Source organism: Gopherus evgoodei, chromosome 10 (genome assembly GCF_007399415.2).
Source record: "Gopherus evgoodei ecotype Sinaloan lineage chromosome 10, rGopEvg1_v1.p, whole genome shotgun sequence".
Lineage (NCBI taxonomy): Eukaryota > Metazoa > Chordata > Testudines > Testudinidae > Gopherus > Gopherus evgoodei.
The window spans coordinates 738,348-765,398 of NC_044331.1; the positions used below are offsets into that span (position 1 = coordinate 738,348).

The following is a 27,051-nucleotide window of genomic DNA, read 5'->3' on the forward strand; positions in this document are numbered from 1 at the left end:
CATCTCATAAGAACAGCCAGACTGGGTCAGACCAAAGGTCCGTCCAGCCCAGTATCCTGTCTGCTGACAGTGGCCAATGCCAGGTGCCCCAGACGGAGTGAACCTAACAGGCAATGATCAAGTGATCTCTCTCCTGCCGTCCATCTCCACCCCTGACAAACAGAGGCTAGGGACACCATTCCTTACCCACCCTGGCTAATAGCCATTAATGGACTTAACCCCCACCCCCAGCACCAGGGGTCCCCCATCTCGGTAGGGGTTTGTGCAGCCCCTGGAAGCATGGGTCCAATCTTGGCTGCTGGGTCTCGGTGCTCCGGGACTACCGGCATTAATGATAATAGCTAATGCTGAAGGGCCAACGTGCACCAGGAGGAGGACGCATTGCAAGAGGCAGACACACCTTACCTGGTGATGGGGGAGGGGAGAGCAAGGTGCATCTGCCTCCTGGCGGGCCCTCTCTGTGCCCAGACCGGGATCTGACAGCCCAGCATGGAGCCCGAAGTTGCAGGGCTAAGGCAGGGAGATGCAACTGCCCCTTCAGCTTGGCAGCAAGGGGAAGGGCGAGCACGCACTGACCCCTGCCACCTGGGGTCGGCCACAGGACAGCAGCAGGTGCTAACTTGGCCCCCAGCCAGGGTAGCAGCACAGGCCCAGGGATAAGGGCTAGGACGCCCATTAGCCAATTCCTGACCCCTGGAGGAAGAAGATCCTCCAGGATCCGTGCCCCACTGACATTTCTCTGCCATCACTGAGAGGGACCATGCCCCACCCTCCATACGGACTGCTCCCTTCCCCCCACTGATAAAGCCCAACCCCCCACCCTCCCATACAGACTGCTCCCCTTCCCCCACTGATAGAGCCCAACCCCTCACCCTCCCATACAGACTGCTCCCCTCCCCCCATTGATAGATCCCAACCCCCTCCATACAGACTGCTCCCCTCTCCCCACCCTCCCATACAGACTGCTCCTCTCCTCCCACTGATAGAGCCCAATCCCCCCTCTCCCATACAGACTGCTCCCCTCCCCCCACTGATAGAGCCTGACCCCCCACCCTCCCATACGGGCTTCTCCCCTCCCCCACACTGATAGAAACCAAGACTTTCCCCACCTCTGTACCAATAGCCCATCTCCCAGGCCCTCCTGAGCCCGTAGCCCAGCCCCTCAGCCCTGGTACCACCAGCCCAGCCCCCTCACAGGGCTCAGCACTTGGAGAAGCTGTGCACAATCGATGTATTTGTCCTGCCACACCTAGCACTGCTGGTCTCTGCTCCGACAGCCCCTGGCACGAGCCTGTAACCTGATGCCTGTCCCTGCACAGCCTGGCTGATCTCCGCCAGCCCGGACGCCTCTGCCCGTGAACAATGGCCTGCCTGCTCCATTATTAATGTCTTGGGCCATGGCCTACTCGGCTCCCTTCACCAGCAGAATAATTGAGGAGACGGGGAAATGTCCTGGGCTGGGGGCAGCTGCCTGCCTTCTCCCAGCAGGCCAGGCCCAGTCACCCTGACAACTGGGGTTCTGCGGGACAAAGAGACCCTCCACCTCCAGGCCCAGAGGACAGCTGCCCTGCATTCTAGCTGGTCTTCACCTGCCCACTGCCGGGCGCTGTGCGTCCTACATGGCAGGTTAGAGCCCATGCTGGGGCATCCCCGCCCAGATGCTTCTCCCTGGTGAGTGTTTGCATCTCAGCTCAGTTCCGCATGCTGGAAAGGCCACAGGGTGGGAGCTGCTGGGGGATGGAGACCCAAGAGCTCACCGTGTGGCACGTTCAAACAGCGGGACAAGCTGGAGAGGCAGCCAGGCTCCAGACAGCAGACGCTCTGGACCACTTGGCCATGGGACCCTGCCTTCATCTGCAGAATACGGCTAGGAATCTGACATACTGACCCCCACTGGCGGCCTGAACTGGTCATGGAGCAATACCTGCTTCCAGGCCAAGCAGGAGCAAGAAAGGTCGGCACAAAACAGGAGACAAGCGGCAGTCCAGCTGCTGTGCGCCAGCCGTGGGGCGTCACAGCTCCCTCCTGGGCAGGCAACTGAACAGCTGCTTGGACAAGCAAGGAGGTAAATAAAAGCAGCTACATCCCCCTCTTCCCCTCCAGCCCCGTGTGAGTGAGGGTAGCGAAGAGCAGGAGGGGAAGAGAGTGATCGAGGATGTGGCCTCAGGGAAGGGGCGGGGCAGGGGCAGGGCAAGGGTGTTTGGGTTTGTGCAGTTAGACAGTTGGCATAATTAGCTTGCTTGATTTCATGTTCGGGTTCATTTGACCATTTAGTTCCCTCTGCAATGGCAAATGGGCAAACATGTCAAGGGGCAGGAATTTCTTACCTTGACAAATATCCCAGGGAAGGGCTGGGCCCCATGGCTAGGGTTAGGGGCAGGGAGCCAGAAGCTGCTCAGGGAAGATTCTTGTCTGTGGAGTCTGAAGGGTTAAGGTGAGTCACAGTCACTCCAAGGAAATGGACTTAGATCCCACATACTGGATTCTGAGCAGATGAGGCGGCTGGTTTTCCTGAAGTGTTTGATATTCACCTTTACGAGACTCAGCCCCTTGAGAGTTTGGACTGACTGATCTCACCCAGGAGTCCAGGGCATGGCCCCCTCCAGAACTTGGGGGTTCTGGCTCCTTTGCCCTACTGGTCCTCTGCCAAGCAGCCCCCTAATGGGACTCCTCACTGCTCCCACCCCCAGCTCACAGGATGCAGTGGTTTTTCCTTTCAGCTCTGCATGTGACTCTCCAAAGCCTGAACCCTGCAACAAAATGTTCCTTAACATGAAAATTGCTCACCATAACCTCAAAAATGTCACAAGCAGAGAGCCCCGGCAGTTTCTCCCTCACACTTCTCCAGGGATGCAGGAGGCAGGAATACCTCAGCTGCTCCCCACCCCCCAGGTAGATACACTGGTTCAGTTTCCCTGCTCCCTATAACTCTGTCCACACAGACAGCAGACACCCTCCCCCCATCCAACTCAAGGATACGGGATGAGATCACCTATTGTTCACAAAAAGACAGAGTAAAGGAAATTCTGGAGGGCAGGGCTCAGAGTTGCAAATACAAGGTGAGACTAAGGCCTTGTCCACACACAATTTTTGCACCACTGTAATTTTAAGGTGGTGCAGACCCCAGGTATAAACAAGCCCTAAAGCTGCTTAGCTGGGAAAGCAGAATAAGACAGAACAGACTACACCGGGGATGTAAAATGAGCCAGCTAAGCCCCTCTTTACTACTGTCCCAGGATCTGAGAACAAAAGAGCAGTGAGTGAAAGCCAAAAGCTATGGAGTCAAAGCTGACAGAAGGGAAACCCAGGTGCTTTGGCAGCATCAAGCTAGTCTGCAGACCTTGCTGCACCAGGGTATTACTGAGGCAGGCCAGCTACCACACAGCTGGGGCAGGATTACATGGCTGCTACCCCTCCTGCTTCTGCTGCTGGGGTCACCAGCTGGGGACCAGGAATGGCATCTCCCCAGAACAGGGCTCAGAACATCTCTGCAGCCCCCAGTATTGGACAGTCTTTGGGAAATAGCCGTGAGGCAGTGACGGGGGAGGGGGAACCATGCTGTCATTGTCTTTGACGGGCATGCTGCGCACACACCCTAGCTGCAAATCTTCTGTCTACACTGTGGCTGATAGAGGAGAGTGGGTCTCACAGGCAGATTGCAGCTAAGGAGGTGAGACTTCTTGACAGACATTAAAACTTTTGCTGCTAGAGTCTTCCATCCCTCCCCTTTTCCAGATGGCCCAGTAACCCACCCCACGTGATCACCCTTGGAGAGTAGTGAAAGGAAGCCATGAACAGGTTCTGAACCCGAGTCACTGTCCCAAGGCCCATTATCCCTCACTCCCCCAGCTGCCAGGGGCACCTCCCTTCTGGTCTCCACTTCAGGGGGGCTGGCAGGGACAGAACCGGAACCACTGCTGACCAGTACCTGTGCAGCCCACCCCAGCCCTGGGGCAGACAGAGGTGGCCCTCTCCCAGGGAGGTGTCAGCTCCAGCCCCCCCAGGAGAACAGACAAGGAGGCACTTTGAGCTGCTCCTCCCTTCCTGGCTGGAGGGAGCTGGGTTTGGAGCAGCCAGGGGAGAATGGTTTCCGACCTGCAGAGAAGCGGGGTAGGAGGGAGCCTGGACGGGATTGGACCTGACCGGAACGAGTGCTGCCCCAAGCCCCACCCCCTCCACTTGACACTGACAAACCGGCCCAGCCGCTCCCACGTGTCAGGGGCTCTCCCATCTGTGCATAAGCCCCGCCTCTTCTCGTACAGACCCCGCCCCGAACCGCCCCTTTCTGTGGCTTGGCCAGTCCTGTGGGCGGGGCCTGTCCCGCGGGGAGCGGGTTTAAAACTCGCGCGGGCGGCAGGGAGCCCCGAGGTGGTGTCATGCGGTCCCTGCTGGTGGCCAAGCTGGGCTGCCTGTTCGGGCTGCTGCTCCTGCCGCTGCTCTGCGGGCTGCTCCCCGTGCGGCTGCGGGGCGCGGGTGGGTGCGGGCCGGGGTCTCCCGGGGGAGGGACGAGGACGGGATCCCGCGGGCCGGAGTCTCCCGGGGGAGGGACGGGATCCCGCCCCTCGGGCTGGGGTCTCCCAGCGGGAGGCTGCGATGCTGACTATTCCCTCTTCGGAGCAGGGACCCGCGGGCGGTGGCGCAGCTTCGTCGGCTGTGTGGCCGGAGGCATCTTCCTGGCCGCCTGCCTGCTGGACATCGTCCCTGACTCCCTGTCTGACATGCGGGAGGAGCTGCGGAGCCAGCGGATCACGGTAGGGCGCCCCCACCCCCCCGCAATAGCGCTGGGATGGGCACAGCCCTGGGGGCCAGCTGGGCTGGCTGTTCCTTCCGGGTCCCTGCTGCAGCGCCCCCTCTCCCCTCCCCCAGCTGGCCGTGGGGTCGTCTCCACCGAAGCAGGTCACTAGTGGGGGGTTGCTGCTCTGCTGGGTTTGGGGGCTGGACCCCTCTGCTTGGGCCAATGCTCTCTCTGCTTCCCCAGGTGGACTTTCCCTTTCCTGAATTCGTCCTGACTCTTGGCTTCCTGCTGGTTCTCGTAATTGAGCACGTGGTCCTGGACTGCAGTGAACGGCGGGCAGGGGAGGCCACCCCCCTCCTCTCCTGTGGGGAGGCCACCCCTCAGCCAGCAGGCATTGGTGAGTGGGTAGTAGAGACGGGTGTGCCTCACTTGCCTGCAGACTTCCGGGCCCACTCGTCCTTCCGCTCCTTTGTCCTCTTCCTGTCTCTGTCGGTGCACTCCCTGTTTGAAGGCCTGGCTGTGGGGCTGCAGGACACGGAGTCCAAGGTGCTGCAGATCTGCATTGCCATCCTGGTGCACAAGAGTGTGATTGCTGTCAGCCTCTCCCTCCTGCTGCTCCAGAGCCAGGTCCCCACCCGCTGGTTTGTGGTTTTGATTGGCACCTTCGCCCTCATGTCTCCCCTGGGCATCGCAGTGGGAATTGTGATGATGCAGAACCCGGGCCCCAGCAGCACCATGGCCCAGTGCCTGCTGGAAGGGATCGCTGCAGGGACCTTCATCTATATCACCTTCCTCGAGATCCTGCCTCACGAACTGAGCTCCCCGATGTGTCGCCTGCCGAAAGTGCTCTCCATGCTGCTGGGCTTCTCAGTCATGGCTGCCTTGCGCTTCCTGGGCTGATGCCATTGGCCCTGCTTGAGCAGCTGCTGGCTGCACTCACATGTACTGAGGCAGACATTGGCCTGGGAAACCGTCAGCTGCAGGTTCAGCCCCTGCTACCAGAGTGTCTCCTAGAGATGGATTGGGATGAGTTTTGGGGGTGGGTTCAGGGCAGCCTGGTTTTTGCTCTGGAGACACAGTAAGGCCTGGATTAATAGCCTAGCAGTATGCTGTTCATGAGCGAAATCCCATCGCATGGGAAAAGCAGAGAGCTGATCCTGTGAGATGCCCTTGAGTGGTGGCTGGGCAGGGCCAGAGCCAGCCCTGAAACCACTGCCCCAGCCTGGAGCGGAGCAAAGGAATGCAGGGAGCAGGGGCCTGGCACTGAGGGAGGGCAGGACAATGCTCTGCACTGGCCCTGTGAGCAGCCGCCTGGGGCAGGGGGAACAGCCCTGTCTCGGGCCAGGATTGCTTGGTGCTGTAGTGACCTCTAGTGAGCAATGGAGAGTGAAGTCTCAGCTCCTTGCAGCCTTAGGAGGAGGCAGACTTGACTGTGGGCCTGAGTGGCAGGGGCTGCTCTTCAGGCCCAATGGCTCAGCGCCAGAGGAGGAGATGCTGCCCCCAGGCAACCACTGGTGGCACTGGGCAGTACCCAGGGTCACAGCCCAGGTACCACAGGGAATGCAGTGCACAGGGTCTTTGCTGAGACGAGCCTGGTCTCTGGCTGAAGAATCAATCGGTGTGTTCCTGTGACCTGGGCCTTATCCCTGTTCTGTAGATGGGGGAGACTTGCCTGTGATATTGCAGCCTGTCCTGGAGGAACTGGGAACAGAGTCCCACCCCCCCTTCCCAGACTAGCAGTGCTGACCTCTAGCACATGCCTCTTTACTCCCCCAATGCTAGCAGACGGGGGAGGCACCAGTAATGGATGGCCCCAAAGGAACTGCTGCCATGGGCAAGAGCAGATGGGAATCCTGTAAACTACATGGAGATGCTCAGCTGTATAAAGAATCCAGCCGCTGCTATCCGTTCCCTGTCTGCCGCTGCTGGCCACTTCCTGCAGAGAGCCGAGAGGAAGCACTCTCCACCCTCCCCCCAGCACAGGCCAGGCAAGGCCTGCAGCTTGGAGGCTGGTTCTTGAGTTGCCCCAGACTCAGCCTGCTTGTTGGAGGTCAGAGGCTCCAGCATACCAACCGTGGTGCAGTTAGCCTGCATCAGCACCCCAAGGGAACAGGGGAGGCAGGCTTGTGGGGCACTTGTGCTGTGCAGTGGAGGTGGGACAGCCACAGCTAGAGGGAAGGGGATGGAGGGCCGAACCCTGGAGAGGAAGGCTGAATCAGCTGTGTAATGAGCACATGCTGCCAAAAGTACAAGGGTCAGCTACTTCCTGTTTAATTTAGCCCAGGTCTTAAGACAGCCTCTAAGGTCAGCTGCCTTGAGCCTGCAGCAGGATAGGTTGGAGATTGGAGGGGGAATGCGGAAGGCTGGGGAGGGAGGATGGGGTTGAGACAGCTGTTCCTGCAGGCAGTTCTGTCGTTATCTCTACAGCGTAGTGGTGCTGACTTCTCCCCTTGTGGGAAGGTCTCTCCTGCTGCACAGAGCCCCTTGGACGCGGCTCCCTACTTGTCCTCCATGTTCAATAAGGCCATGACTGTAGGAAAGGAAGGTAGACAAGGTCTGGCTGTTTGCTGCTGGTGTCCCCCAACCACAGGGACTGAGGGGCTGATCAGCTTGTAGCGAGGAGACCCGGTCCTGCAGAATGGCAAGGGCCAACCACTCCTGTGTTCAGATCTCTGGAGCTAGCGGCTTTCTGCTGGTAGGGAGCTGCCACGGTCCTGAAGGGGCACCAGCCACTCATGCAGCTGTACTGAGCAGCAGGGGTGGAGAGGTGCTGATCTAACAGCATGACAGGAAGCTGAGGCTAGATGGCACTGCTATTACATGCTAAGTTGGGAGGAGCTGCACATCCCAGGGAGGTCAGAGAAATAAAGGGGGTAGACAATCCAATGCAGTTCAGCCTGGGAGGATGCTGGTGCCAGGACAGGGGGCAAAGGCAGTGCCACTGTGGGCTCTGTGTGCAGAGCAGACCTTGCCCTCAGGTGACTGCCCCTGGAACAGTCTTTTCCATTCTGGGGGACAACTAGCCTTTCTGGTCAATAGCAATGAGCATGCTCTGCCCCAGGAGGAAACTGGGGAGGGAGCAGGTCTGGGGCATGGAACTGCCTTGCAGGGAGCCCTGCTTCCGAGCTGGAGGGTTGTTTCACTGGTGCTGGGGGCGAGGGCTGAGCTGAGAAGAATGAAATGCTGCAGGCAGAAAGGAGGCCAGGCAGTGTTTCAAAAGAGGGGCAGGTGCACATCTTTCTGTGCTGGGTTTGCTCACCCATGTGTGCTCAGGAACCTGCCCCCCTCACCCTGCTGTTTGTCTCCTACTCACCTGCATAATGCTGCAGCCTCTTGCGCTCTTCCAGGTTGTGCTGCAGCTGCTCCAGCAGTTCGAAGTAACGGAAGAGGGAATCACTGGGCCACGCCACCTGCCCATCCTCATTTACCTCCACCAGGCTCTGCAGGTTCTGGTGGATGTATGTCTCCCAGTCCACTGGCAGAGGCAAAGGCTGCAGCTTCAGGACTGGCAAAGGCCCCCCTTGATTCCCATGCATCTCCTGCATGGTGGGATGAGATTCCTGCCCTGCTGTGAGGGGAGGCAAAGGGCCCTTTTGTCTAATGCCCCCTCCCCTTGCACATGGAACAGGGACTCCTGCTGCTGGGAGAAGGAGAGTGGCTCACTGTGGTCTTCCCTTCTGCTGCTCTCTGCCCGTGCCCCCAAGGCCTTGGGTGCTCCCAGGAAGGGGTATCCCCAGGCTGCAGCCTTCCCAGCACAGTGAGAGGCAGAACAGAAGCAGAGTTAGCTCAGCACAACTCTGCTTAGGCTCCTGCAGCTAGGCGAACGCTTGCCCTGTGTGGGACATGTGCACTTACAGTTCTTCACGCTCTGCTTCACTACCACCTTGTACTCCAACTGCTGCGCACTAGGGGTTGCCTCTGTTCCTGGGCCCACCTCCAAGCCTGAGGCCTGAGACCTGCTGAAGAGAGAGGAACCCAACGTATTGCTGGAGAGAAACCCTGCTGGTTCTAAACCCCACCACAGATGGCGACCCAGGTCAGCCGCAGCCCTGGGGCTGGCTCAGCCATGGCCTGGAGTAAAGGGTCTGGCAGGCAAGCTGTCCAGGTCCAGCTAGGGTGGGTGTGGGTGTGGGTGCAGGGGCTGTGCCCTGACAGCCCTGTATTGTATGCAGGTGCCTGTGCCCAGGGCTGAGTTCTCAGAGTTAAGGCCAAACCCTGCGGTCCCTGCCCTTCTAAGGACAGGGTGCTGTGGTGAATGCAGGGGGGGTGAGTACCTACTACTCTGGGGGACAGGTTCCTCAGGACTCACCCATCATTGCCATCCCTTAACGCTTATGGATGCCCATGCTCACCCCAGGGGCATGTCTGTAAACCTCAGTTGGAAGCAGCAGAGGAGGAGAGAGCTGGGGGTATTAGTCATCCTGTGATCAAGCATGAGCTATTAGTGATGCACTGCAAAAAAGGCAAATCCACTCCTAGCAAACCAGGTGCTTCCAGCAGAGAGAAGTATTCATGCAAGCGTATGAGGCACTGTGTACAGTTCTGGTCATCCAGGGGCAAGAAAAATGAATTCAGACTGGAACAGATGCAGAGAAGAGCTGCTAGGAGAATGGAGGTCCTGCCTTATGGGAGAAGACCGGAAGAGCTGGTCTTGTTTAGCCTGGCACAATGAAGGCAGAAAGGTGCTATGACTGCTGGCTATAAACACATCAGGGAGATAAGCACCAGGAAGGGTGAAGGGCTATTGACGCTAAAGGACAATGTTGGCACAAGAACAAATGAGGATAAACTGGCCAAGAACAATTTCAGGCTGGAAATTAGGTGGTGGTTTCTAGCCATCAGAGGGGAGACCAAAGGATGGGGTGGGGGGGAATAATAAGGACTTGGCTTTTCACCCAGGAACTAAGGAAGGCAGTTAGGGAGAGACGGAGCCTGAACTGGGCTTCATGGCAGCGGGGCTGGTGAAGTGCTCTGGGCTGACCAGCACAGACCTTCATTTCTCTGTGCTGCCCGAAGGCCTCCCTAGGCGTGTCTAGGTGACTATAAACCCGACTGTTTTCACAGCGTGTCCCTGCAGTCGCTGGGCAGGGTGCTTAGTCCCTGCAGAGTGGGTGAGTCTGTGCCCGGCTGTCGCAGTTGGACTCGCAGGGCAGAGCTCCCACTGTGAAGCAGGAGGGCTGGTGCCCCAGGGGTTGTCTCCAGAGGTGGTGAGACTGTGTGGTGGACCTTGAAGGCAGAGTGAGACCCCCCGGGGCATCTGACCCATTAAAGGGGCTCTCCCAAGAGACTGTTCCAAAGCTGGGGGTATAGCACCAACCCTGTGGATCTGTGACAAGGGACTTTTGCCTTCCTCTGCAGCGTGAGAGTGTGGGTCACTTGCCCAGATTATCTGGGTATATGTTTGACTGTAACCCCCCAGTATTCATACCCTGCACACTATTGTAGTAATCTTTGTACAAAATGTGCCTTGTGAGGTATCATTTGAAAACTACTAACTTACTGATTGTTCGTATTCTTGTGATGTATGTATATGGTGTGGATTGAGTTATGGATATGTGCTGCAGTTATGACTAAACTGGGCATGCTGGGGGAGTCTGCCCTAGACAAAAGAATGTCTTGCATTCTTCAGGCAAGGACAATGAAGATCCATTTTTACACATTAGATAGACAAAGCTATTAAGCTATCCTCTGGAGGAAGAAAGAGCATGGAGCTTCCTTGACCACCAGATTCCTTGTCACCTTCCTCAGCTTGTATGAATGTCACTTTGAGGGGTGACCTCAGAAAAGTTCATTGCACAGATATACTGGTCTGTAAAGAGTCTGAATGATCAGCAATGGAATTGGCTGACTGAACGCAGTATCACTATATTACAAAAGTGTCTCAAGTGAAGTCTTTTCTGGAAGTTGATGCCATGCTGGTGAGTAATAATATTATGAGAGGTCTGTATTAACCCTGTATAAGGAATGTGGATACTTAATGATATTGTGCCTGAAAGTCTGTGGCCAACAGGGAGAAAAAGGATCCTTCTCAGAGCAAGGGAAAGCACCTGTCTACCCACCTCAAAACAATGGCAGCCCCATTCATGGGCAGGGGGTGGGAAGCCCACAGGAAGTGGGGACGTAGCATGCGGCCACCTGCCTCTTGAAACAAAGACATTGGACTTGGGGAGCTATACGCATGGACGGATGCCATCTTTGGCATGTATCACTGGACACACAGAGGGGAACAGAACTCGTGCAAACAGAGATGCCCTTCAGCCAAGCAGGAGTTGAAGTGTCTGGGAATTGAGGCTGTGTCTACACTACACAGCTTCTAGCAACATGGCTGTAGCGATACAGCCGTGCCTCTAAAAGTCGGGCAGTGTAGCTGCTGTTTGTCAGCTCTCCTGCCGACAAAAAACTTGCACCTGCAACTAGCAGCAAGTGGCATTTGCGTTGTTCCTGCCAACAATGTGCTGTTCTCACTGGGGCTTTTTGTGCCAAAACTTTTGTCTTTTGGGGGCAGGGGAGAGTTAACACCTCTGAAAGACACCAGTTTTGTCGTTCAAGTGCCAGTGTAGACATAGCCTAAGTGTAAGTGATAAACCTTCTTAGGCAAAGATCGTTCACCTAGGGAAACCAGCACCTGGTACTTCTGTGGAAGGTCCTGACAGGGAAAGTCAGCTATAGCGGCAAAGATGAATGACTGGTCAGAGCCAACAGATTGAACAAAGCCTGCAGCTTGCTGGATTAAGCTTGAGACTTTTAGATAAGTGTTGTAACCCTTCTAACTTCATTCCTGTTAGTTGGCATCACTGACCCTAGGACCTATTGTTAATACTTATTAGTTTTACTGTAAACCAACTCAATGCTGTGTGTGCAGAAGAGGATGTATTTACCCCAGTAATTGTGCTGTCATGTTCTTTTGTGTCTTAAGGAACAAACAAGCCATATTATGTCTCTGACCTGTCCAGGAGAGGGCTGGACGTTACAGAGCACGTGGACGGGGGAAGACTTAGGACTGGGTGTACGTTAGCATCACTCTGCAAGTAGCACCCACGCCTGGTAGAGAGTAGGGATTGTGACTGGAGTGGGGCTGGCAGGCTGCTGGGGTCAGAGCTGCTGGACCACAGCTATGAAGCACACAGACACTGAGGGTGGGACCTGCCTGCTTGTTGCTGACTGAAGAGGCTGGGCAGGGAGTTACAGTAGCAAAGCATTTGAGACAGCCAGGGTTACAGGGCAGGTGGTGACTCAGCCCCTTGCTGCTCCAGATTACACCCTTGACCCCGTAACCATCTCCTGCCACTGCAGGGGCCGTGGGCACTGGCGCCCCTTGGTCCTTCCTGGGCTCTGCCAGGGCACAGGACAGCTGCATCTCCTGGGGGCTGTCATACTTTGGTCTGGTGGTGGAGGCGGGGGTGACCAGTGGCTTGAGCTGCACAGGAGGGCAGACTAGAGAGTGTGGTGGTCCCTGGCTGCTAGGGGAACTCCCAGGCCAGCCTAAATGGGGTGGGTGCTGTGCTCACTCACCTCTCTCTAATCTGTATTTTAAATAAATCTGCTTTCTTCTGAGCCTCTATCTGCTTCACCTCTTCAGCCAGATCACTCCGAATTGTCTGGAAATTAGTCACTGACAAACCCAGAGCCCCCATTAAGCCTGAGGGTCTTAGGAGGGACAGCGGTGACATGGAGGCTCTCTACGGCCTGTTACCATTCCTTGTACCATTGCTGCACAGAGCCCACTGGACTTTATGCCTCGTGAGCTGGGATCTAGGGCAGCAGCCAGAAGGTTATTTTCAAAACAGGGTTTATTTCTACATTTCCTGTAACCATAGGAACATCAAATTGTACCTTTTTGCTGGCAGTCTCCTTGGAGTACCAGAGAGCTGGGCTGGGATTCCTTCAGCCCCTAACCAAAGGGGTGGGGGCATTGAACCTTTGGCACAAGTCCTCCCGGTTTGTCAGATCATAGAATATCAGGGTTGGACGGGACCTCAGGAGGTATCTTTTACAACCCCCTGCTCAGAGCAGGACCAATCCCCAGCTAAATCATCCCAGCCAGGCCTTTGTCTAGCCTGACCTTAAAAACCTCTAAAGATGCAGATTCCACCACCTCCCTAGGTAACCTATTCCAGTGCTTCACCACCCTCCTAGTGTAAAAGCTTTTCCTAATATCCAACCTAGACCTCCTCCACTGCAACTTGAGACCATTGCTCCTTGTTCTGTCATCTGCTACCACTGAGAACAGTCTAGATCCATCCTCTTTGGAACCCCCTTTCAGGTAGTTGAAAGCAGCTATCAAATCCCCCCTCATTCTTCTCTTCTGCAGACTAAATAATCCCAGTTCCCTCAGCCTCTCCTCATAAATCATGTGCTCCAGCCCCCTAATCATTTTTGTTGCCCTCCACTGGACTCTTTCCAATTTTTTCACATCCTCCTTGTAGTGTGGGACCCAAAACTGGACACAATACTCCAGATGAGGCCTCACCAATGCCGAATGGAGAGGAGTGATCACGTCCCTCGATCTGCTGCCAAAGCCCCTACTTATACAGCCCAAAATGCCTTTGGCCTTCTTGGCAACAAGGGCACACTGTTGACTCATATCCAGCTTCTCATCCACTGTAACCCCCAGGTCCTTTTCTGCAGAACTGCTGCCTAGCCACTCGGTCCCTAGTCTATAGCAGTGCATGAGATTCTTCCGTCCTAAGTGCAGGACTATGCACTTATCCTTGTTGAACCTCATCAGATTTCTTTTGGCCCAATCCTCATTTCTCTAGGTCCCTCTGTATCCTATCCCTACCCTCCAGCTATCAACCACTCCTCCCAATTTAGTGTCATCTGCAAACTTGCTGAGGGTGCAGTCCACGCCATCCTCCAGATCATTAACGAAGATATTGAACAAAATCGGCCCCAGGACTGACCCTTGGGGCACTCCGCTTCATACCAGCTGCCAACTAGACATGGTGATGTTTCACTTAAACAGATCTGACCAAATCACAATCCCCACCTCCCAATTACTCTGCTTTCCTGTGCTTGCTCCCTGTCCTGCTGTGATTCTAGGAGTTTTCTAGTTGTCCAGAGAGTCTGCAAAGACAGGGGCAAGACATGTCCTGAGTTTATAAGGTGAAAGCTCCCCACACTAGCCTGAACCAGGTGCCACTAGAAGCTGAGAAGGGCCCATACTTTGCTTTGCTGGGGAACTAGATGTAGCAGTAGTGAGCCACCATAGGCAGAGGGCTTTGCCTGGGGACTGCCAGAGCCCCACCGCATGCCAGCATGGGAGGCTGTAGTATTCCTGCGGCCTTGGCAGTGTGCAGGGCCTAGGCACTTACCCATAATTGCCACAAAGAAGTTCCTGAACATGAAGGATCCAATCAGCAGCCAGAGGATGACGTAGAGGCTGCTGATGAGCTTATTCATCTCGGGTATCTTCCAGGTGTCCTGGAGAAGGGCGTACCAGTGATCCATGGTGAAGAGGATGAACAGCGTCACCAGGGTGTTGGGGAGATCCCTACAGGCAGAGAACACCTTCAGGGCATGTTGCTTTGATTGTGAGGCCTATTGATGCCTGCGGGATCCAAGTTGGCTCTGGGCTGCTTGCTGCTTTGCTAGTGATCTCTCGGCTGAGTCCAAGTGCAGAGCCAATGGTGATGAGTGCTGCATGCTGCATAGGAGGGGGCTAGCATCAGTTAGTTGTGGCCCTTATTCTGGGAAGGTGACAGCGTAACACACAGGTGAGCAGTTTGCTTGGCCCCAGCATTCAGCCATACACAGGCAGGCCCCCCTCCAGTAGCGTAGCTAGGTGGGGAGCGAGGCAGTGGCTGCTCCCCCGCTGAGCACAAGTGGTGCCTTGTCAATTTCTTGGCACCTTTTTAATTTTTATTCAATCGGAGGGAACAGGGAGCGATTTAAAAAAAAAAAGGCGCCACCCACTGCAATGCTTTTACTCACCTGGCGGTGCTTTGGCACTTTGGCGGTGGGACCTTCAGTGCCGCCGAAGACACCTGGAGAGAGTGAAGAGCCCACTGCCGAAGACCCGGAGCGCCACCGGGTGAGTAAAAGCTCCGTAGCAGGTGGCGCCTTTTTTTTTTTTTTTTTTTTATCATTCCCCCTGTTCCCTCCACCTGCCTATGCCGATGTGACAAAGTGGGACTGTTCTTAATGTTTCCTCTGAATACTGTGAGTGCCTCAGTTTCCCCTATGCATTTCTTAAGTCTCCAGAGGGTGTGATTGTTGCAGAGCAAAGGGCCAGTGTGCATAAATGGTTGACACTCTGTCTCCTGGCAACTGATAGCCTAGGCCCTTTCCCCCTGCAAGGGAATGCTAAAGGTGTTGGAGAACAAAGGAATCAGGTGACCTCCTGGCCCGGGAAAGAAACAAAGCAGAAGGGAAGGGGCTGGCTGGGGATGAGGAGTGAGTGCAGACATGGTGTCTGGCTCACTGCTCCCCAGAATGGACCTGGCTGAGGGATCCCATTCCTGTACCTACAAGCTCTGTTTTATACCATGTTCCTGTCATCTAATAAACTTCTGTTTTACTGGCTGGCTGAGAGTCATGTCTGACTGCGACGTGGGGGTGCAGGACCCTCTGGCTTCCCCAGGACCCTGCCTGGGCAGACTTGCTGTGGGCAGTGCATGGAAGGGCAGAGGATGCTCAATGGTCCAAAGGTCAGACCCAGGAAGGTGAAGCCGTGTGAGCTGCTTGCCGTGAAGACAGTCTGCTCACAGAGGGGAGACTTCATCAGAGTCCTGCCTGGCTTTGTAGGGAGCAGTTCCAGAGCATCGCCCAGGGACTTCATGACAGCCACTGCCCTCCTCCTCACATGGAGGTCTAGACTAACATGGTCCAAGTCAAACATTGGCCAGGACTTGTGAGCTGCAGCCTTGTATCAATGCTACACAGCACCATGACTACCCTCAGCATCTCCAAGAGCATCCAGCAGTTCCAGAGTTAGACCACATACGTTCACCAAAGGGAAGGCACTGAAGTCTGAGAGGGGAGGTGGGTGCCATCAAGCACAAAGCCCAGCTTTTGACAGCTGCTAGGCCTTGTGGGTGTCCCACTGGAGCCCATCACCCGTCAGTGCCCAGCTGTAAAGTATCAGTGTATCCCCCAGCCCGGGGCCACCTGCATCCCTACTGCTCTGCTCCTTCCAGCTGGTTCTGCAGCCCCATGTCCTCCCAGAGGCTGTGAGATCACCCAGCAGAGGAGCAGGAATAGAAAGATGAAAGAGTAGGACAACACCCCCCTATGGCCAGAGGGAAGAGGGTGTCTTGCTGCTGGGTGACAGGGCATTGCACCACCATAAGCAAGATGTACCTGAAATACATGCTGTACTCCAGGTCGGTGCGGTCTGACCGACTGTAGCTCTCGAAGAAGAAGATGCCAGAGACAGCAAACACATAGAAGAAAACCACCAAGAGCAGCAGGATGAAGGTCATGGCCTGGGCAAGGGAGAAGCAGAGAGGAGCCGGGGCTGAGGGGCGCTTGGGGCTGATGCTGCCCAGGGAGCTTACAGTTGAGATTAGATTTAGTACAGCAAGGATGCTGCTCAACAAGGCCTGCAGTCATGAGGCGCAAAATGGGGCAGGTGCAGCCAGGGGCTCCTGGGGGTGGGGTTGTTAAAAATTGACCTCAGTGTGTGAGCAATAGGGGCTGGGGTTCCATAAATGGGCAGGTGGGAGGCCAGTGCTATGTGCCCGAGGCAAGGCTGAGTGCTGAGAGACTACCAACCGGAGGCAGTCTGGCACACATGCAGCTCCCCCCAGCCCTGGCACCTGTCTCAGCATGCCCCCACCTCACCCGTCTTGTACCTTCAAGGTCTTTGCTATTGCCAGGATGATCACCCGAACTTGCCGGAATTTGGAGAAGAGCTTTAAGGTGCGGAGGATGCGAAAGGCCCTGATGATTCTCATGGCAGCTATCTTGTTGGTTATGCCAGTCAAGTCCAGGAACTCGGGGATCACAGACTATGAGCCAAGGGAACAGAGCAGCAAGATGACCATGCTCAGTTTATGCTGCTCTGCACAGTAAGGCCAAGCCACATGTCACCTTCCCCTCCCCCTACAGCCACTTCACAGGGCATCAACCCCCTCCACCCTGCATTGCAGCCTTCTCCCCCAAGGTTTGGGCCAGGATGGCAGGGAGTGTAAGAGGGGCTGGCAGCTGCATCCACACTGATTATTAGAAAGCATGAGTCGCTGCCCCCAGAATCATGGCTTTAAAAATACTAAATTCTGGTTCTTGTCTTTGCTTTCTAAGTTCTGAGCCTTTAGGGGTCACATTTTCCAGCTTTTTCTTCCTAACTAGAAACGTCCCTTTTACTTTTTTTTGCTTATAATGAAAGTGAGTTTCACAATCCCATGACTCCAGGAGCTAGGGCCAGGAGAGACACCACATAGCCCAAAGTGGTGATGCTGGAACTGGGTGATGGACTGGAACTCCCTAGAGGGCAGATGTAAGCATCACAAAACCACTGGTAGTTTTGAGGCATTTGGGCACCACAATACATGACCAATAACGAGCTTGAGTAGCCAAACAGGAGCAGTCTCTGTCCTGCATTGGGATCCCTTGAGAAAGCCCCCTGAACTGTGAGTCCCAAAAGACCTTTCTGGGCACAAGGCTACTCGAGGTGATGACGCAACAGTGAGCTAGTCTTTGGTCCATGCATTACCTTTGCTTCCCCTCCCCTGTTGACTCCCCCGTGTCTCACCACTATGGTAACGCTGAAGTCGAAGACATTCCAGCTGCTTTTCCAGAAGCCTCTGAAACTGACAATCCAATTCAGCAAAATCTCCATGATAAAAATGAGGAGGATGACCCAGATGGTCACCTCTAAGGTGAGCTTCAGGCTCATCAGGCTGGCATCCGTCTTGTTCATCACCTCTGGGAAGCACAAGATACAGCTGCTGAAGCCAGGCTCCAGCAACGTGTTGACTAGGGAACGGAAATAGCATGAAGGAGGGGAACGGGCAGAAACTCCTTGTATATCACTGACTATTCGACATGTCCAGCCCCAGCTGTGCATCCTGCCATTCTCAGTCAAAGCTGGACCTGGAGTCAGAGGGCTGCAGGGGAGGGCACCTGTTGAGAAGCACTAAGTAACTGGTCTCTGGGAACTCACAGGCATTTGCTGGCTGTGCCCTGTGGGACAGACTTCAGGATGCACGTTGCTGCTACATACACTCCTATGGTGCTAGTGTCGGTGGTACCCTGCTTGGTAATGTTTAGCATAGTCAAGTCTTTCTCCTCTGGCCCTGGAAGTGGCTCCTCACTAATGGGGACTGGAGATGTGAGGACTCTTGTGGGAGGTGGGCACAGGAGAGGCCTTAGCAACTCCCTCCCCCACATCCTGTCTCAGTCATCCCAAGCTTGGATTGTGGCCTCCTTGGACCAGGGACTTCAATCTCTGCCAGGCACCAAAGACTCTATAACAAATGGAGCACTGCAGAAGGACATAGCCCTAGTGAAAAGAACTGAGTGGGGGCTGAGTGCCTAAGCCCTCTGGGAGACAGGAATGCGGAAGGGAGACAGCACCAACCAGGGGTGGGAAGAGCTGGGAGAGGTGAGACTTTGGGCAGGGGAATAAGCCCATAGAAGGAACTGGAGTCCAGTAATGAAGGGCTGAGATGCCTGAGACTGGTGATGGGCTCTGAGCTCTCCACCTCTATGTCACTAGCTCTAGGCCAGGGCAGCAGTGATTAAGAGCAGTCACCATCTGATGGCTAATTGGTGGCTTAGCTGAAATTAGATGGTGCTCTGAATTCAATACGTCGTGGACAGGTGCCTACACCACAAAACCACCTTAACTTGGTTCTCATTGGCAGCCTCCTTGCTCCAATTATGGACTGGCCCAGGAGCCCCCTTTTGCCTCTGGAGGCAGGCTGCAGGGGCCTGAGCCCACAAGCACTATATATGCTTGGGCACAGAGGGGTTCAGCTCCCAAGGCTCCTGAGCTGGCACTACTTGCACGCGCATGGAGGCCCTGTCTCCCTCTCACCGCTCTTGATCATAAGAACCAGCATGTTCAGGAAGATGAGACAGATGATGAAGCTTTTGAAGATGGTACCTGGGGTTTCTCGCTGAGAAATATGCAGGAAACTGTGTGTTATTCCGTCAGACTCTAGAGGGGCTGGGTCACCTATGCTTGAGAACTCAGAAGACAATGGGTAGTATCCAGAGCAGCTCTACTGCTGAAGTAACAGAGCTCCACACACAACCCCCGAAGGAACACAGCATCCCATAAAGCCCAAATACCAGCACAAGCATCCTAACACACCCTCCACAATGTGCTTCAGCCCCTGGACCAGCAGACAGGAGATCATGAGCTGTTTACCCATGTCAGAGGAAAGGCATGTGGAGAAACAACCATCAACCTCTAGCTTGGAGCCTCAAAGTGCCCATTTCCTGGCCCTTATCTCTGTCCTTTCTCCCTACCCTGACCACCCTCCCTATAGCACTTACCCTACCCCTCATTAGGCAACAAGTCAGATTTAATCCACTACATTGGACTTTATACACAGGTGGGAAGCACTGACCACTAGAACAGAGGTGGGCAAACTACGGCCCGCAGAACTGACAGAAGTTACCCCAGGCCCCTTCCCTGCTGTTCCCCTGCAGCCTCAGCTCTCTCCCCTGCCAGCACAATGCTCTGGGCGGTGGGGCTGTGAGCTCCTGGGGCAGCGCAGCTGCAGAGCCCGGCCTGACCCGGTCTCTGTGCTGCGTGGCATAGCTGGCGGTAGCATGGCTCCAGGCAGCGCAGTAAGGGGGCATGGAGTGTGGCTGGGAGGGTTGGATAAACAGATGGGGAGATTGGGGTGGTGGTCGGGGGCAGGGGTGTGGATAGGGGTCAGGGCATTCAGGGGGGGAACGGGGTTGAATGGGGGCAGGGATCCCAACGGGGCAGTCAGGAAGGACCGGGAGTTGGATGGGGTGGCAGGGGCAGTTGGAGCAGGGGTCCTGGGGGACAGCCAGGAAGGAGGGTGGGTTGGATGGGATGGTGGGGGTCCGGGGGTGATCAGACAACAGGAAGTGGGGGTGTGTGGATGGGGCAGAGGTCCCAGGGGGGATATCAGGGAAACGGGGGGGGTTGGATGGGGCAGGAGTCCGGGGTTGGGCATGACTCCCTCCCCTAACCGGCCCGCCATACAATTTACGAAACCTGATGTGGCCCTCAGGCCAAAAAGTTTGTCCGCCCCTGCACTAGAACCGCAGAATACAGAGATGGAAAAGATTTATCCAGCCCCCTGCTGGTCAACTCTCCGCTTTGTCCAGTCCCAGCTACTGGGATTCCATCATTTCTCTTGCAGCTGATTCTGCCTATCACACTTAGGGACTATTTTTTCCTTCTCTTCATACCAGTCCCCCTGACTCGCCGGATGGCAGTGTCAGTCCTGAGTTGTTAAAAGATACTGTTCAGGACCCAGGATGCCCACATGGTCAGGGGAGGCCAGCGGCTGCAGCGCACTTGGATGCGGTTGCGCATGCGTTTCTCTGGGGTGATGATGGTGTTCCTCACTGGGGTTATGTTGAAACGAACCAGCTGGTGATGGTCTGTGAACATCAGCTTCCTCTGCTTCTTGGGGTCTGTAGGGAACAGTGACACAGAACTCTTCCCAGGCGGTTCCTGGAGGACATGCAGGGAGGAAGAGGAGCCAGAGAGTCCAGCACAGCTAGACCTGTCCCCAGCAGGAGAGAGTTTCAGTCAGTAAAGACAGTGGGTGAAAGTGCCTGTCCCCTGCCTGCACTGCTGAGTGATACCCCTGGGGGAGCTGCATGGGTGCAGAACAACACACATTTTGGCCCAGATCCTCAAAGGTATTTAGGCTTCTAATGTCCATCCATTTCCATTCATTTTGAGGATCTGGGCCTTTCCTGCTTCAATTGTGGAGAATAAATACAGGTAAGAGAGCAGCTTAGACAATTCACCCAAACCCCAGTATAGAGCCACAGCCCAGCTGCAGCCCCAGCCACATCACATTGTCATTTGCAGCTAGGATGTGGAGGGAAGCCAATCAGGCTGGCACCTCCAGGAACCCACCACCTCGCCCACACCTCCTCCAGAGTCAATGCTAGGTTAATGTCAGCAATCCTGCTCCTGGGGAGAGTAACACCCGCATATTCTGATCCCACAGTGTGGGCACTGTGTCAAACCCTAGGAGAGAGATGGGCTCACCACCCTCAGTGCCCAGAGCTCTCTCCAGTGACCTCGGCTTACCCAGTCAGCATGGAGAAACTCGGCAGGCCTGCCCAGCAGAGCGAGACGCTTAGGGAATGTTGCTGGGGGGTGGGGGTCCCTGCATGTGGTTTATGGGGGGAGAGAAGTACTCAAGGTGAGATGCTGAGAGGTGTCTGAGCTCCTCCTACATTCCACCCCTCACAGGACCCCAGCTGTTGGCATAGTGAGAGTGGCTTGTTACCAAGAAAATCCTGGATATTGTGTCGTGGGATGGCATGGCTCAGTCCCTGAAGGTGGTCAATCAGGTAGAAGGTGTAGATCAGCTTGGATCGAATGGCATCAGCTCGAGGAAGCAGCGTAAATGGGGAACCAGCTTTGGTTTGGGAAGCATCCTCTGGGCTCTGAAAAGAGAGAGAGAAAGCAGCAGCATGAAGCCAGTCTGGAATGGAGACCTCCCCAAAGAGAGCTCTTACTTGGGGATTCATGAGTCCAGCTTTGCTTCTCCTTCTTGTTCCCTGCGTGACTTAGAAGGTTCTTTGCTGTATCATCACAGAACTCTGCAGTGACCTCACAGTCTGGACTAAAGGAAGGAGACTTGGCTGGCAGGTGCTCAGCGGAGCATAAGCGGCTTGGCAGAAGTTGATTTATTTTTTTAACAGTTTTGATGGATAGGATCAATATTCATTTAAGTTTGGTGGTTTTTTTTAACTTTCATCTATTTAAAGTTTCACAGTTGTGGGAAGTCGAGGGGGCCAGACAATTGTTATTTGATGACAGTAGCCCCCGATATTCAAAAAATTAAAATGTTATAACCATCAAAGCACGAACTGTCAGCATCACGTCAGAACATACAGAGTAAACATCCTTCAAACTGACTCTGAAGTTCCCAAGCAGCATTTGTCTTACTTTGCCTATCTGTAAATTTCTGTTATCACCACTGGAAACATTTGTTCACCGGTTTGTCTGTGTGTGGTGACATCGATGTTTGTTAACATTTACTGATAACAAAAATTGAATCCTTCCAAGCCTGAGCATGTGCTCCTGAAATCAGAGGCAGTCTAGCCATCTAAAAAGCTTCTGCTGTGCCTTGGCAGTCTTCAGAGAAAGCTTCACTCTGAGGGATAGGGGGAAAATGTCCCGTGGGCAAAGGCTCCAAGCAGAGTTCTTTCTATTTCTCTGTCAGACTTGGGTCCTGGACTCCGTTAACATCTTTTACATTCCCAGGGTTAGTGTGAATTCATCTGTGATCAAATGCACTGATGACACAAGGACAGAACTTCACAGTGGCCCAGGTGGATGAGAGCAGTCAGGCCTGTAACCACTAATAAGTGTAAAATCCAGAATCTGGCAGAGAAAATGAAACATTCCAGACACACCCAGTGCATTAGTGTGTCAAGGAGCACAAACCCCCTGCTTGAGAAAGGAGGGAAGGGGTTAATGATCTGACCGGGACACAGTGGCTGAAGCTGGCCTTGCCACACCTGTGGGAAACACCAAGCCTAGGGGAGTGGAAGGAAAGGAGGAAGTAGGCCCAGAGCTGGGCACTCCAGACAGAGATCCTGGGTCAGGGGTGGCCAACCTGTGGCTCCGGAGCCACATGCAGCTCTTCAGAAGTTAATATGCGGCACCTTGTATAGGCACCAACTCCAGGGCTGGAGCTACACACACCAACTTTCCAATGTGCCGGGGGGTGCTAACTGCTCAACCCCTGGCTCTGCCACAGGCCCTGCCCCCCATCCACCTCTTCTCACTCGCTCCCCTGAGCCTGTCATGCCCTCGCTCTACCCCTCCAGTCTTCTGTACACCAGGAAACAGCTGATCAGAGGTGCGGGGATGGAGGGGAAGGCACTGATTGGCGGGGCTGCCAGTGGGTGGAAGGTGCTGGGACCCTACTCAGCTTGTGTGGACTAGGCCTTTCCTCATCCTGCACAAAGAGCTTTTTCATGGATGCGGGTGCTACTGTTGCAGTAGGGAAGGTGCAGGAGGGTGCAGCGGGGAGCATCCAAGAAGGTCTCCGATAAAGAAGATACAGTCAGATAAAGAAGCAACCTTCAGTTTGAAAGTGCTTGAAGAACCACTGCCCAGGTGCACGCTCCAGCATCTCAGGTTACACTTGAACTACCAGTTGTGGCTCTCTGGGACCAAGAAATGCAGTAAGTGCTGCTTGTGAATCAGGAGGGCTGCTTTTCCCTCCCAGTCACTCCTGAGCGGGAAGGGAGCTGTGCAGGAACTGCCATACTACTGCTTCACAGAACAAGTTGTCATGGTTACAGGGCCAGTTGTACCTCCGTCTCTTTTCTGATCTTGGCGCACCCCTTAAGGCCTCCTGCCTTTACCTCTCCTCAGAGTGCCCTGTCACGGATCCCCAGGATCACTGCTACGGCCCCAGCTTTGGAACAGTCTCTGGGAGACCCCTTCAGTGAGCCAGATCCCCTGAGGGTCTCACTCTTCCTCCAGGGCAAGCCACGCAGCATCACCACCTCCTTAGGCTGCATCTCTGGCCCTTCAGCCACTCTGCTTCCCACCATCAGCTCGTCAGCGAGTCCCACAAAGGCAGACACCTGAGGGAGACTTGCGCTATTTTAGGGAGCAATGCAGCCCCACCAGCATATGCAGAGGCACTCACACAGTGCTAAGAAACAGTTGGGCTTATTATCAATTGGAACACACCATAGGTATCTAAAAGGGTGTCATAAGGAGGAGGGAGAAAACTTTTTCAACTTGGCCTCTAAGGATAGAAGAAGAAGAAATGGGCTTAAAGAGCAGCAAGGGAGGTTTAGATTGGACATTAGGAAAAAGTTCCTAACTGTCAGGGTGGTTAAACACCGGAATAAATTGCCTAGGGAGGTTGTGGAATCTCCATCTCTGGAGATATTTAAGAGCAGGTTAGATAAATGTCTATCAGGAATGGTCTAGACAGTATTTGGTCTTGCCATGAGGGCAGGGGACTGGACTCGATGACCTCTCAAGGTCCCTTCCAGTCCTAGAATCTATGAATAGGAAGGCCTTGGTTAGCACAGAGAAAACAAAGTTACAGCATGGTCCATTATGATTAGCCCAGGGCCCCAGACAAGCACTGTGACCCCCTTGGCTCCAGCTCTGTCCCTCTCTCCTCTATGTTCATGTTCCTGGTTTCAGTCCCACCTGGCCTCTCCTCAGTCCTTTGTTCCCCAGCTGGTCCCAGAGATTGGATTTGCCATTGTGTTCACAGACTCTCCATTGACCTGGGTCCCAAACTTGAGAAAGCTAGGCATCAATCATGCCTGCACCTCTGGGCCTCTCTAGAGAAAACAGCTCTTTTCCATGCCACGGTGACAATATAGCATATAGGGGAAACTGAGGCACACACAGTATATATACAAAATATTAAAGTTCCCACTTCATCACACCCTAACTCTTTCACGGGATACTGAAGGCCAGGGCCTAGTCTATCAAATGTGCTTGCCTAAGAGGTCTGACTGGGTTCAGAAGCTGCCATTCTTCCCATCAAGAATCTGCAACCAGTGGTGAATGTAATGACTAGACAGCCTTCTTAAAACCCAAACAATTGTTTCCTTTGCAGTAGGAACAATGCATCAAAGGATTTAAAACAGTCTACACACATCTATCTTACCTAATGCACACCAGCCCCTGGCAGTAACCAGGGAGGCCTACCTTCTTCTGACACCTCCAATGGGTGCTTGCATCTTAGTCTGGTTCCTCTAAATCAGTGGTTCTCAACCAGGGACATGCTGAGGTCTTCCACAGGGTACATCAACTCATCTGGATATTTGCCTAGTTTTACAATACTCAATATAAAAAGCACTAGTAAAGTCAATACAAACTAAAATTTCATCCAGACAATTAGTTGTTTATACTGCTCTATACACGATACACTGAAATGCAAGTACAATATTTATATTCCAAATAATTTATGTTATAATTATATGGTAAAAATTATAAAGTCAGCAATTTTTCCGTAATAGTGTGCTGTGACACTTTTGTATTTTTATGTCTGATTTTGTAAGCAAGTAGTTTTTAAGTGAAATGAAACTTGGGGTACACAAGACAAATTAGACTCCTGAAAGGGGCACAGTAGTCTGGAAAGGTTGAGAGCCACTGCTTGAAACAACTTCCCCTCTCAATGATCATCTTTAAACTACTGTTGGCCTTTTGATCTTGCTAGTTCCTGTACTTTGGCCCCCTTGGTCAAAACCAGTTTCAAAACTTGACTGGAGCAAGGAGGTGGAATCTTCTGCACTTAATAGTTTGGACAGTATTTCTTAACAACCCGGAAGTGTTTACCAAGGGGTGCGGCTTATCTTGACCATTTGTTTCCCTTCTTTGTTTTTCCTGACAGTCCTCTATTAAACTAAACAAACATATTTATGCAGTACATATTCCACTAACCATGTCATAATGCGACTATATAGATCCATGGTATGCCCACACTTTGAATACTGCATGCAGATCTGGTCACCCCATCTCAAAAAAGATATATTGGAATTAGAAAAGACACAGAAAAGGGCAACAAAAATTATTAAGGATATGGAACAGCTTTCATATGAAGAGAGATTAAAAAGACTGGGGCTTTTCAGCTTGAAAAGGAGATGAGTAAGTCGGGATATGATAGAGGTCTATAAAATCATGACTTGTGTGGAAAGAGCAGGGAAGTGTTATTTACTCCTTTTCATAACACAAGAACTAGGAGCCACCAAATGAAATGAACAGGCAGCAGGTTTAAAATAAACAAGAGGAAGTATTTCTTCACACAATGCACAGTCAACCTGTGGAACTCATTGCCACAGGACGTTGTGAAGGCTAAAACTATAATGAGGTTTAAAAAAGAACTAGATAAATTCATGGAGGATAGGTTCATCAATGGCTATTATCAATATGGCCAGGGATGCAACCCCATGCTCCAACTCTTCCTAGCCTCTATCAGAAGTTGGAAGTGGACAACAGGGAATGGATCACTTGATCATTGCATGCTCTGTTCTTTCCCTCTGAAGCATGTGGCATTGGCTACAGTTGGAAGTTAGGATCCTGGGCTAGATGGATCATTGGTCTGACCTAGATAGGCGTTATGTTCTTAACCAGATTGTATGCAGTGTTACTGTAGCCATGTCAGTCCCAGGATATTAGAGTGATGGGGTGCATGAGGTAATATCTTTTATGGGACCAGCTTCTGTTGGGGAGCGAGACAAACTTTTGAGCCACACAGAGCTCTTCTTCAGGTCTAGCAAGAGAAGACATTCTCACACCCTAGTGCAAAGGTTTCACACAGAGCAGCTCCAACGCCCTTATGCAGCTCCTGACTGCTCCTACTCATCTCTATTTCTAGCGTCCCAGCCAAACGCCACCTCTGCGATTACAGGCTGTCCTCTGACGCCTCCCTTTCGAGATGCGAGTGTCTCCCCCTGCCCTGCTTTGGGGTGGATTGCTGCAGCGGGGGGTGGCACTTCCCGCGGGCGGTGTCACAGCCCTTCACCCAGACAGCTGCAGCTCAGCGGCAGAGGCGCTGTGCGTTGGCTGGGGAAACCTCTCCCGTCACAAGCGCTCAGAGGCTCCAGGAGCCACTTCTTCCCCGCAGCGGGAGTCTGCCGCGCGCAGCTGGACGAGCTGCCGGTCGGGCCTTCTGACCCCGGCTCTGCCCCGCGAGCCCGCTAGCCCCGCGGGATACGAGCTCTGAGCCCGGGCAGAGCCGACTCGCCCTGTAGCCGACCCCGGCGGAGACGAGCTCTGACCCCGGCTCTGCCCCCGCGGGAGACGAGCTCTTGAGCCGGCACCCGGACTCTGCCCTGGAGCGACCCCGGCGGTAGACGACTTCTGACACCGGCTCTTCCCCCGCGGGAGACCCCCCGCACAGCCCCTCGGAGACGGCTCTGATCCCGGCTCTGCCCCCGCGGGAGACGAGCCTCTGAGGCCCGGCTCTGGACCCCGGCGGGAGACGAGCTCTTGAGGCCCAGCACAGCCGGGACTCGCCCTGGAGCCGACCCCCCGCGGGAGCTCGAGCTCTGGAGCCCGGCACAGCCCCCGCGGGAGACGAAGCTCTGACCCCGGCTCTGCCCCCGCGGGAAGACGAGCTCTGAGCCCGGCTCTGCCGGACCTCGCCCCTGGAAGCCGACCCCCGCGGGAGACGAGCAGTGCCGTGCCGGGAACACGGCGACCAGCGCCT

General features: G+C 54.2%; 2 protein-coding genes across 2 annotated transcripts; one reads left to right on the forward strand and one right to left on the reverse strand.

Moving 5' to 3' along the window:
- Positions 1–4,347: 4,347 nt before the first annotated feature.
- On the forward strand, positions 4,348–5,855 carry LOC115658984 (zinc transporter ZIP1-like). Its single transcript, XM_030578619.1, has 3 exons — positions 4,348–4,473; positions 4,621–4,751; positions 4,979–5,855. The coding sequence occupies exons 1-3, from the start codon at positions 4,377–4,379 to the stop codon at positions 5,633–5,635; spliced, it is 885 nt and encodes a 294-aa protein (XP_030434479.1). The 5' UTR covers positions 4,348–4,376; the 3' UTR covers positions 5,636–5,855.
- Positions 5,856–5,865: 10 nt separating this feature from the next.
- CATSPER2 (cation channel sperm associated 2) lies at positions 5,866–22,533 on the reverse strand. The gene is made up of 11 exons (XM_030578621.1): positions 21,136–22,533; positions 20,129–20,302; positions 18,717–18,785; positions 17,430–17,602; positions 16,531–16,686; positions 16,037–16,161; positions 14,050–14,228; positions 12,248–12,347; positions 8,591–8,691; positions 8,049–8,210; positions 5,866–7,265 (listed from the first exon to the last, which is right to left on the reverse strand). Exons 1-11 carry the CDS (start codon positions 21,377–21,379, stop codon positions 7,234–7,236), a joined length of 1,515 nt encoding a protein of 504 aa, XP_030434481.1. The 5' UTR covers positions 21,380–22,533; the 3' UTR covers positions 5,866–7,233.
- Between the last annotated feature and the right edge of the window lie 4,518 nt (positions 22,534–27,051).

What these genes read in the sequence shown, in the direction of transcription:
- LOC115658984 (XM_030578619.1), top strand. Translation starts at nt 4,377, where the DNA reads ATGCGGTCCCTGCTGGTGGCCAAGCTGGGCTGCCTGTTCGGGCTGCTG. An exon ending in CGTGCGGCTGCGGGGCGCGG is followed by an intron (nt 4,474 to 4,620) that starts GTGGGTGCGGGC and finishes TCTTCGGAGCAG; the next exon opens with GGACCCGCGGGCGGTGGCGC. An exon ending in TGCGGAGCCAGCGGATCACG is followed by an intron (nt 4,752 to 4,978) that starts GTAGGGCGCCCC and finishes CTGCTTCCCCAG; the next exon opens with GTGGACTTTCCCTTTCCTGA.
- CATSPER2 (XM_030578621.1), bottom strand. Translation starts at nt 21,379, where the DNA reads ATGAATCCCCAAGTAAGAGCTCTCTTTGGGGAGGTCTCCATTCCAGAC. An exon ending in GGCATCCTGGGTCCTGAACA is followed by an intron (nt 18,786 to 20,128) that starts GTATCTTTTAAC and finishes GAGAAACCCCAG; the next exon opens with GTACCATCTTCAAAAGCTTC. An exon ending in GAGGCTGCAGCATTATGCAG is followed by an intron (nt 7,266 to 8,048) that starts GTGAGTAGGAGA and finishes CCTTTCCTACAG; the next exon opens with TCATGGCCTTATTGAACATG.